General features: G+C 40.1%; 1 protein-coding gene across 7 annotated transcripts in view; it reads left to right on the forward strand.

Moving 5' to 3' along the window:
• The window catches only part of LOC109549527 (uncharacterized), a 129,090-nt gene that overhangs the window by 97,833 nt on the left and 19,228 nt on the right, over positions 1–12,029 (forward strand). For all 7 annotated transcript variants that reach the window (XM_073805744.1, XM_073805743.1, XM_073805745.1 and 4 more), the window contains exon 4: positions 1,421–1,537. In XM_073805744.1, coding sequence (XP_073661845.1) covers positions 1,421–1,537 — 117 coding nt within the window. The remainder of the gene's footprint in view (positions 1–1,420; positions 1,538–12,029) is intronic.

Raw genomic sequence — 12,029 nt, forward strand, 5'->3', positions numbered from 1 at the left:
TTTTTGGCTGAGTAGCATTCCATCGTGTGTATATATATATGTGTGTGTGTGTGTGTGTACATGTATATGTGTGTGTGTGTATATATGTATGTGTGTGTATATATATGTATGTATGTGTGTATATATATGTGTGTGTGCATATGTGTGTATATATATGTATGTGTATATATATGTGTCTGTATGTGTGTGTATGTGTGTGTATGTATGTATATATATGTATGTGTGTATATATGTGTATGTATGTGTGTGTATATATATGTATGTGTGTGTATATATATGTGTGTATATATATGCATGTGTGTATATATGTATATATATGTATGTGTGTGTATATATGTGTGTATATATATGTATGTGTATATATATGTGTCTGTATGTGTGTGTATATGTGTGTATGTATGTATATGTGTGTGTATATATATGTATGTGTGTATATATGTGTATGTATGTGTGTGTGTATATATATGTATGTGTGTGTATATATGTGTGTGTGTGTTTGTGTGTATGTACACCACATCTTCCTTATCCATTCATCTGTTGATGGACACTTAGGTTGCTTCCATATCTTGGTTATAGTAAATAGTGCTGCAATGAACATGAGGGTGCCTATATCTTTTTGAGTTAGTGTTTTCCTTTATTTCATTTCCACTCAGACAGTGGTAGTTCTATTTTTAGTTTCTTGAGGAACCTCCACACTGTCTTCCATGGTGGCTGTATCAGTTTACCTTCCCACCAGTAGTATATGAGAGTTTCCTTTCCTCCACACCCTCTCCAACTTTCGCTATTTGTGTTCTTTTGAGGATGGTCTTTCTGACAGGTGTGAGGTGTTATCTCACTGTGGTTTTGATTTGCATTTCCCTGATGAGTAGTGATGTTGAGCATCTGTATATCTTGTTTGGAAAAATGTTTATTCAAGTCTTCTGCCCATTTTTTAATCAGTTTTTTTTTTGATATTGAGCTGTATTGGATGTTTATATATTTTGGATGTTAACCTCTGTTGAATGGGAGAAAATATTTGCAGTTTTGGAAGTGTCGATTATGATGAGAGGTTCCCCTGAGTCATCCTCATTTCCTCATAGTCACTCCATGAGACACACACAGCTTCTTACACTTACACTTACACTTTCACAGTCTCTACACTGGCAACCTGGTTGCTGAACTCCTTGGTGGTCACCTTGCTCAGACCCAGACCCACTTCTTCACCAGTTTCCGGGACAGATCCTGGCTTAGCTGCTGCTGAGCTGAGCCGTGCTGGGCTTGGCGGAGGCCATGGGACAGGTGGGGCACAAGGCGGTGGGAATGGAGGTCACTTATTTTAAGAATAAAAATTTTCATGAATTGCAACAAAAGAAAACAAAAAACAAGCTAATGTTTAACTACAAAATGAGAGAGCAATAATATTTGCGAAAATGTTTCACAGGTTATCAAGAAGAATCTTCTCAACAAATCGACTGTGTAATGTGGCTGCAGACCCACCTGTGTGTCCCGTGGTTTTAATGGAAGTGGATCAGAGTGAGGGAGTTGGAATCCATATCCTGTGAGTCGATCAGTTCACGTCTTTCAGTTTTTTGATTTTAGTTTTCAGCAATACAACCTTCTTTTAAAAATAACATTTATTATTTGCTTTTATTAAAAAGTAGTATATTTTCACTGCAGAAAATCTGGAAAGTACAGAAAAATACATCAAGTAAAAGTCATCTCTGATCCCATCGGCTGGAAGGAGCTACAGTTAATATTTCATCATATATTCTTCCTGGTTTATGAACATACACAGATAATGTATACACAAATGATCTCATGACACGATTTTTGGTAATCTCCTTTTCCTTCTACTGGACAACATAGTAAACATTTGAATGCCATTCAGTTACTTCTTCAACGTACTTTCAAATTTTATCATGTAGGTATACTATACATACTCTAATTTTTGAAAACTGTAAGTAATGCTGTGATGAACATTATGATAGACAACTATTTGTTCATATACCTGATCATTTCCTTCAAGAAAACTCTTAGAAGTGTAAATACCAGATAACAAGGGTTTTGCTGTCATTCTCTAAGAGGTACACAGACAAATGAAGTGTGTTCAGAAGAGAGTGACTATTTCTTGAAGGGACTAGAAACAATGCCATTTGAGAACAGTTGCAAGAGAATAATTGAAAATCATTGCAAGAGGAAAAAAAATGGGGATTCAAAGCTTCACATATTTCAGGGTCTGTCACAAAGAGAAGAGGAATTCTATGACTCAAAAATATAACAGTACCAACAGCTTGAAGCTAGAGGGAGACAGATAGCCTGATGCAGCGTGCGTGCTCGTTCCTGCCAGAGCTGCTGAGACCCGGGTAAGGGCGACTCAAGAGGGAGTGCCGTGAACTTGGAGGCATCTTCATAGGCTGATGGCCACTTGGGAGACACGGGGTTGAGGGCTGAGAGTGGGGTGGACTCTTCTAACCTTCTGAGTCAATGATTTGTCCTAAGCAGAAAGTTTTCTTAAGACATACATACCTGATTGGATCATGTCAGTAGAAAATTATTTACCTAGGATTTTAGAAAAGAAATTAACAAAACAAAACAGCTGCAGAACTGGCTTGTTTCAGAATTCAGATGTATTTTCTTTCTAAAATAATTTTAGTGGAAATGTTTCTTATAAAGGAATTGATGGTAATTTCCATCATCACTGTGTTCATTATCACCTGGATTTTTAAAAATTTATAATACATATGTGTATATGTGTGTGTGTGTGTGTGTGTGTGTATGATATGTAATAGGATGCCCAGCTGACTGTACCATTTATGGTGGTTCTTCCCCTTTATTCTAGGGAGGGAACTGTCAGAAAGTCATGTTGTCACCCTTTGCAGGTGTGAAGGCATCTTCCTCCACGGAGAGCCTTCCTGGGGGCAGTTGGTGCTGAGGGTAGAGCCTGACACAGAGTAGGTCGTCAATGAGTGTTTGGAAAGTGAGTGAAAGAGTGAATGAATAGTGTAATGCCTTCCGGAGATTGGAGAGGGTCCTTCTGATTTCTGAGTAGAGAGGTATACTCAGACTCTGGGTTCCCAGGTGAAAAGGGAGCGGCTTCCTGGTGTCTGGGGATGTGGATGTCTTAGAAGGGCAGAGGGGTGGTGGCTCAAGGTCTATAGGAGTCCTCAGCCTCAGCCTAGCACTCCTGGGTTTGCCCCCTTGGGGCAAGCTGAGGTTGGCAACAGTGGGAGTCCAGGCAGTGGATAGGCTGTCCTGGCTCGTTCTAATTTGGAGGGAGTTGGGTTATCCTCCTTAAGAGCCACCTGGGTCTGTGCGGGAACTGAACACGTATCAGCTCAGCTGACCAGCATCAAAGTCAGACTCAGTAGCAACACCATCCATGGAACTGGGACCAGGGGTGTCGGCCACCACGTGCCAGGAGGCAGAATGGGCTAATGGGATTGTCCAAAGAATACAGATTCTGTTTAGTTAGGTGTAGAAGGTGGGCTGCCATTCTCACATTTGGACGGAGAGGCTGTTAAGTTTTGGGCAATTTTGGGAGGCTGTTACTTCCAAAGAAAGGTCCGGGAGACTGTAAGCTGACCGAGGGCAGGGCCTCCTGCAAGTCGTGTATACTGACGTGTCCCAAGCGCCCCACTTGCCTATGGAGATGTGAGTATGTGTACCTAAGAGATGACATTTTAATTCTGAAACAGGAATTCTTTTCAGCTGGCCTCAGTTCCGCAGCTCTCCAGCCATGATTTTGTCAATGTCGTCACCGTTAGCAGTGAGTAGGTTATAATACTGATTTCTCTTGCAAACTAAAGTTTTGTCGCCTGTGTTGTGAAAGCCAAAATTAGATGGAGCAAGGATCAATAAAGTTTCCAGCGAATACACTATAGTACAAATGGAATTAATAATAAGAAATGAGCTGACTTCTTCTGACAAATGCTGTTGCAAAAAACCTCAGGCTGTCATTTGAAACTGATATTGTAGGGAAACTCTAGTTATAGTGTGAACTTTAATATATAAATCTTCTGTGGCACAGGTGTTCATGATTTCCAAAGGTGCTGGGTATTATGACGTGAAGCATATTTCTGGGCATTTCTGACTCATTTACTGATTCAGATATCTGTTTCTTTTTTAAAATTTTCCTGGAACTCACACATGTGACTAAGAAGGATGTTTATTTTAGAATTCTAGAATTCTCATTTTTACTTCAAAGGTTAACCATAATTAGGTAGGTTTTTTCCTCTCTTTTTTCTTCTCGTAGAAAGCCTTCAAGATTAAAAACATCACCTGCAAACTGAGATTATTCCATTTGAAGACATTTGGTAAAAATAAATCTATTTGGGGGCTATATTTGCTACAGATGCATACAGACAGCAGCCAATAGGGGAGTTAAAGCTTCATTCTTCAGAAGTGTGCACGCTTGTATTATCATGTGCACCGTTGGACAGTAGCTCCCTGAGGAGCATAGGAGATGGAAATGTTCCTTGAAGATCAGAATTTATTGAACTAGAAGTTTTATAAAGCACGTGAGAAAAATGCATAGGGATGTTACATGTTTTTGACCAAAAAATCAAAGGAAGAGGATAAGACATCAAGATTGTAAGCTGAGGAATCAGGAAAGCTAAGAATGCTTTTTACCTCTCATGATTCCAGATGGTTTGTGGATGTGACTTGAGTGTGTTCCAAGGGGCCGAGGCACTGATATACAAGGAGGAGCTGTTTCTGTTTCGTGGGGACACTGTGAAGTTTTTAACACCTAGCAAGAGACGGATTGTGAAGTCCACGCTCTTAAGAAAGCTACTGTTTTGAGATTAGACTTGAAAAACATTTGGCTGAGTTCACATGTTCATAGGCCAGAGAATCATTTGGATCAAGGACTTTTTCATGCACTTTAAGTCCAAGGATGCATCCAGCATTAGCAAATACTCACATTGTCTGAGAGTTAATGCCCAAGCAAGGGTGCGTGCGAACAACTCCGTGCGTGGTGTCCTTCCTGGTAGCGCGACAATCAGATGAACCCCGTCACCTGGACCCTGGCAAGGAGCTTCCATTTGATGTGCTTATGAACGTAAGTGAAGATGAATGACGAAGATTTTGGACGGGGAATTTTTAAGCTGGTAGGAAACTGACATTGTTCTTGTGTCGGTTACTGTCTTCAACCTGAGCTGTCTTTTTCCCAGCTTTATTGACTTATTTCCCAGCTTTATTGAGATATAATTGACATGCAACATTTTATAAGTTTAAGGTATACAATGTGATAAGTTGATACACGTATATATTGTGAAGTGATCACTATGGGAGGGTTAGTTAACACCTCCATAACTCACATAATTATTATTATTATTTTTCATGGTGAGAACTTTTAAGATCTACTCTCTTAGCCCCCGTCAAGTAGATAATGCAGTATTATTGATTAGAGGCACCATGTGGTACATCAGATCCCCAGAACTCATTCATCTTATAACTGGAAGTTCATAACCTTTGGCCAGCCTCTCCCCATTTCTTCTGCCCCCAGCCCCTGGCTACCATCACTCTATTCTCCGTTTCTATGAGTTCTGCTTGTTTAGATTCCACATACAACTGAGATCGTTCAGTGTTTGTCTTTTTCTGCCTGACTTACTCCACTCAGCATAATGCCCTCAGGATCCACCTGTGTTGCCACAAATGGCAGGATTTCCTTCTTTCTCATGGCTGGATAATATTTCATTGTATATGGTATATATATATATAGAAATGGGATTGCTGGATCATACAGTAGTTCTATTTTTAATTTTTTTGAGGAACCTCCATATTGTTCTCCACAGTGACCGCACCAATCTACATTCCCACCAGCAGTGCACAAGGGTTCCCTTTTCTCCACACCCTCACCAGCGTTTGTTATTTGTTGTTGTTTTGATAACAGCCATTCTGACAGGTGGGAGGTGATGTCTCATTGTGGTTTCGATTTGCATTTTCTTAGTGATGAGTGAGGTTGAGCATGCTTTCATGTACCTGTTGGCCATCTGAATGTCTCTTTTAGGAAAACATCTATTCAAGTCCTCGGCCCATTTTTAAATTAGCTTGTCCTTTTGCTCCTGAGTTAAACGAGTTCCTTATACATTTTAGATATTAATCCCTGATCAGATATATGGTTTGCAAATATTTTCTCGCATTCCACAGGTTTCCTTTTCATTTGTCAGTTGTTTCTTTTTCTGTGAAGAAGCTTTTTTGTTGATGTAGTTCTACTTGTTGATGTTTGATTTTGTTGCCTGTGCTTTTGGTGTTCTATCCAAAAAAAGTCAAGAAAGATTTGTTTTCCTATGCTTTCTTCTAGGAGTTTTACAGTTTCAGGTTCTTCAATTAAAGTCTTTAATCCATTTCAAGTTATTTTTTGGGGGTGATGTAAGATGGGGTCCAGCTTCATTCTTTTGCATGCGATTATCCAGCTTTCCCAAGACCATTTATTGAAGAGATTACTCTTTCCCCATTGAGTATTCTTGGCTTCTGCATCAAATATTAGTTGACTGTAAATACAGGGGTTAGTCTGCAGCATAGTTTGTAATTAGGACATGTGGTACCTCCAGCTTTGTTCTCAAGATTGCTTTGTCTATTCAGGGTCTTTTGTGGTTCCATGTGAATTTTAGGATTGCTTTTTTTCCGTTTCTGTGAGAAATGCCATGGAATTTTGCTAGGGATTGCATTGTCTCTGTACATGGCTTCGGATAGTATGGCTATTTTAACAATATTAATTCTCCTGATCCATGAACACAAGATATCTTCCCATTTATTTGAGACTTCTTTAATTTTGTTTGTTTCAAGAATTTTTACACTAATGGAAAATTCATAATGACCCTTGGACAATTACTAAATCTTCTACCTAAGTTGTGGGGTTTTTTGGCGCATTTCAAATTGTTTTTCTATTTTACCTGGGGACACCTGGAATCAGCACGACTTACCGCTGCTGTTACCTCTGTACACAGCATGTAATACCCCTCTGTGTTTCATGACTTTGCTCAGTTGTTCGTTTCTCTTTATAGTTCTTCTTTTTATAATTACTCCACTGTGCATGTCTTCCCACATGTGGGAGGGATATAGATGAGGGTCCAATTTGTGCCTCTGAGCCCCGGCTTCCAGAATGCCCATGGGTGAGTGGCTACCAGCCCCGTCAGCCAGGGAGGTCATGGGCCTCCACTGCAAGGGCTCTAGTGGTTGACCAGTGACCCAAGATGGGGTGTCACCGGTCAAGAGTCTTTTACTCTCTGCGCAAACTCAGGTTTCATTTTGCTTTTTAAGTTCCTGAAAACGCTGACTTTTTGCTGAATATAAAAATAATTCATTGTCATGGTAGGAATACTGGAAAAGGAAAAAAAAATTTTAAAGAAAATAAAAACCACCCAAGACTACAAAGGGATAACCATTGTTAATATTCTAATAACAATTTCTTTCCAACTTTCTTCTCTGGGAAAAGGTCTTCCCCCCAGATTTTGAGGGGTCCTCCCTACAAAAACCATATTGTACTTGGTTTTTAGTGTTCATACAAGATTTTCCCACTTAGTATATCATGAACATTTTTGTAATATCATGAATTTGCCCTTGGAAACAGGAATTCTTAATGGATGCATAATATTTGAACCTATAGATACGCTATAATTCACATGATGATTTCCCTGTGGCTGGGTATTTTAGTTACTGGCAGCAGTGACTATATCACATAGCCCAGCAGTTCTCATCCTTGCACCATCAGTGCATCTCTGATGAGTTTTTAACATTTTATTATGCAAAGTGTCAAATAGATACAACAGAGGGGAGAATATTTGACTACAGGAATCTTCTTCTCCCATCACCAGCTTCAGCAATTAAAAACTCACGGCCCATCCTGTTTTATCTGCACGCTCTCGTCCCTGGGTTGTTTTGAAACAAATCCCAGACATCATTAACACGCCAGGAGGTGCTGCTGAAAAGGAAGGACTCTTTAAAAATTGTGGCAACTGTATCATATCACACCTAAAAAAATTAGCCATAGTTCCCCAGTATGTGATACTTCTTTTAGAAAGTAGATTTTTAGAGGCGAATGTTCACTGCTTGAACAATATGGATCTTGATAAATATTACTTTCTAGAAACGTTTTAAACTTTGTACTTCCACCTCAGTATATGGGGATTTCTGTCTGGCATCTAGAATCACACTGAGCTGTCATGTTTTAAAATAGGGAACAATTTGAAGGGCATATAATGGGTGGGCAGTAGAAAGAAGTGGTTGAACACCCGGCCTCTGGAGCAGACAAGCTGCGGCATAGCTCTGGGTTCTACACTTACCATTAATTTATCTTGGATTGTGCAATGTCATCTTCAGCAACAGCAATTACACTTGGGTTCACATGCGTCTTGTTCACTACACATCTGTTTTTACTTATTTTTTCATTGTCTTGATCATTTTTACTTTGAAAATTTTATATAGATATTTAGTTAGAGATGTCAGGGAAAACACAGGTGCTATTTTATCATGAAACAGGTAATTCAACTAATCATTAAAATTTCTCCCAATATTTGCCTATTTTAAATGATGTTGCAGTGAACATATTCTGTGAATGTTTTCCCTCCATTTTGATTATTTCTTAAGGATAATTTTCTACAGGTGGGATTACAAGGTCAAAGGACATGCTGCTTAGTTCTTTTTTGGGGGGGGCGGTGGGCTCCTAATAGCTTTTTCTAACCTGTTTTCCAAAATGTTTATATCAACTTGCAGTGCCTTCAGCCGCTGCGAACTTAGCAGCTTTACTTCACCTTTGGAAGTACTGGTTGTCATTTGGAAAAGAATTGTCTTTTTGCTCCACACCTAAATGATACCTCAAATTGTTCGATTACTAGCAGCATGGAATATTTTCCTCGTACGTTTATTTATAAATTAATTTTATCTTGCCTTCTGAGAAAGAATAAATGAAAATAAAAGAGAAATCTAGGCTGAAAATGTAAAGAGAGAAGAGATCAAATGGAAATTCTCAGGCTGCTAAATTGTGCTTTGAGTAATAACGACGAACTCTAGGTTTGAGAAATTAATTTGTAAGCTGTGAGAAAAATTGTGAGATCTGTGATAGGAGGCATGCAACCTCCATGGTGGTAGAATTCACTGCATTTGAAGAATCCAGAGACTGGAGGGCTTCATGCAGGAGGGGGCTGAGCACAGAGAAGCTAGCCCTGGGGAAGTCGTAGCGGGCGGCTGTACCGGACCTCTGGGTCCTCCGCTGCGTGGCTTCCATCAGGTCTGCAGTTTCCTCCTCTGGCCCTGGTTGCAGCCTCTAATTCGACCCTTGTTTCACCCGTCACATGCAACTCATTCCTTCTCAGCTGCTTCCAGGGTGACGTTTCTCAAACACAAATATATACATTGTCGAATGGATCTGCTAACTTAGGGTTTTGGAATCTTCTGGGCTGCACCTGACGAGGAGATCTGTGAGCTGACACAAGCTTCTGAAATGTATGTGGAAACGTGTCTGCACATTGATGGTCGGCTATAAGCCATCTTCTCCCGAGAATTTACAGCTCACCTGAGATCTTGGGGTCAAGACCACCTCGTTTTTTTCTTAGAGTGACAGATTGCCTTGACAGAGATTTTTAACAACTATTTGTCCTGTAAATCTTTGGTAAGAATGGTCCCACCTGTTTTACTACCTGAACGTGATTCAGAAACTGCAGAGTGTAAAAAGGCAGTATTTGTTAACAATTTTAGGGCCCCGTTTTTAATCATCTAAGTATTTATTGGCAATACATTCTATGTTTAGTACAGGGTTAGGAGTTTCTGGAATTTGGGGTGAACTAGATATAACATTGCCTTTATCCTTGGTGGAAAGGCCAAGGATACGTTGAATGAAATTAAATAAAATATGGTTTCATAATAGCATAAAATAATGTAATAATGATAAAAAATCAGAAATAATCATAATAATAGCTAACACTGAACACTTGCTATATGCCACAAACTGTGCTAAACAGTTTACATGAATTATTTTAACCAACACATGTAATTTTTACAACTACCCTATGAGGTACGTGATTAAACGTCGTAAGTCACGTATAGAGTCAGATGTGGTCCACCGCTAATTTGATTAAGTCCATTTGATTCTAAGTCCATAGAATCACTTCCAGAATTATCATAAACGACTTTGAGATGGGAGAGAATTTGAAACTCTCCTTGAAGGCTGGGTGGGAACTGGACAGACGAATATAAGTAGGAAGTTTAGGTGAGGGTGTCCAGAGCAGATTCCCAGAGGTAAGGATCTCAGTTAAGGTGAGCGTTGCAGGCCGTAGAGGATTTGCAAAGGGTGATGAAAGAAAATCCACAAAGGTAAGCAGGCTGGGAGTAAATAACGTACATGTGCAGCTATGACTTGCAGGCAGGCTGTGATGCTCACTTCTCTCCGTGAGTTTGGAGAAACAAAGAAATGGGCGCCTGAGCTTTCCCACTTCTACCCTTAGCCTTTTCCCGGTGTGCTGTGTGCCGGGATCACTCGGGACTGCAGGTTCCGGCTGGGAACTGCCTTGCTGTGTGGTCTCTGTGACGTCAGAGAAGTTCTGTACAACCTTTCTGGGGACTGTTACCTGAAAACTCTCCAGATTCTGGCGTCAGGATTTATGGTTTTGAACGTTCTTCTCAAGCCATGGCAGTCATCATGGGTTCAGCTACTTTATGTTCCTGAGCCCAGGTAAGTGCTCTGTGATGGACCAGGTGTGGGTGTGGGCTTAGTACAGGCCGACCTCAGAGACACTGCAGGTTCAGTGCCAGATACCGCAGTAAAACAAATATCGCAATAAAGCGCGTCACATGCAATTGTTGGTTTCCCAATGCATATAAAAGTCACGTTTACACTATACCGTAGTCTAGGTGTGCAACAGCATTATGTCTCAAAAAACAATACATAGACCTTAATTATACTTTCTTGCTAAGCAATGCGAACCATCATCTGAGCCTTCAGCGAGTCGTAGTAGTAACATCAAAGATCACTGATCACAGATACCATAACACTTATAATAATAATGGTAAAGTATGAAATATTGTAAGGATTACCAAAGTGTGACCCGGAGACAGAAAGTGAACAAGTGCTGTTGGAAAAATGGTGCAGATAGACTTGCTCAATGCAGGGTTGCCACAAACCTTCAGTTTGTAAAAAACACGGTATCTGCCAAGTGCAGTAAAGCAAAAGCACAATAAGACAAGGTCTGCCTGTAATTTCTCTGGGGAAGGAAGCCTGTCTGGATTCCTGGTGTTATTCTTGATACCTCTTCTCCTTGAACTATGGGGTTTCTGAAATGGCGCTTATGGTCTTACTTTGTTACTTACCAGGCCCTATATTTCTGTGCAGCTTAGTTTCGTGGTTACAGGCACAGACCCTGGAGCTGAGTTGTCTGAGTACAAATCCCAGCTCTTTTGTGACCCAGTCTCTGTTTCTCCTTTTTCATCTTAAAATCTACCTTGAGTTCCTTGAGTAGACTATTGAGTCTCTAGGCAAATACCTCTTTCAATTTATGTAAGATGTGCCCAGTCTGTTATCAGAAATGCATTATTGCTTCGTAGACCCAAGTTAAGGAAGCCACACTCTCTTCTTTCAATACTGTGGATGTGTGATGCAGACCCCGTCGACCATGATTCCCTTCCTGCCCTGGTTCCTCTTTCCCACAGCCATGTCATCAAGTGACGTGTACTCACCAAGTCCCATTTGGTTCCTTTTCCCCAAGTGTAAGGATAGTAGGTTTCTTCCATTTCAGAAATAACAGGATCTATGATTGTGAATCTGCAGTGTTTTAAGGGTTTTTTCATAAGCATAATTATACAGAAATCGCTGGGAAACCCCACAAATTCCAAAACTGTCAAAACAACACCCAGCAAAATTCAAATTTGAACCAGAAACATAATACACATATACAAACATACACCTCCCCCCACCCCCCAGTAAATGAGGTTGGCATTAATTTTACACTTTGATATACTTGGAATTGTCATAGTGGGTTAATTTTTTAGGTTAAAAAAAAAGAGAAATCCTGGTCTCCGAAGTAAGACCAGAGGAAATCAGATAGCAACCAAAGACA

This window comes from Tursiops truncatus, chromosome 6, assembly GCF_011762595.2.
Source record: "Tursiops truncatus isolate mTurTru1 chromosome 6, mTurTru1.mat.Y, whole genome shotgun sequence".
NCBI classification, from domain to species: Eukaryota; Metazoa; Chordata; class Mammalia; order Artiodactyla; family Delphinidae; genus Tursiops; species Tursiops truncatus.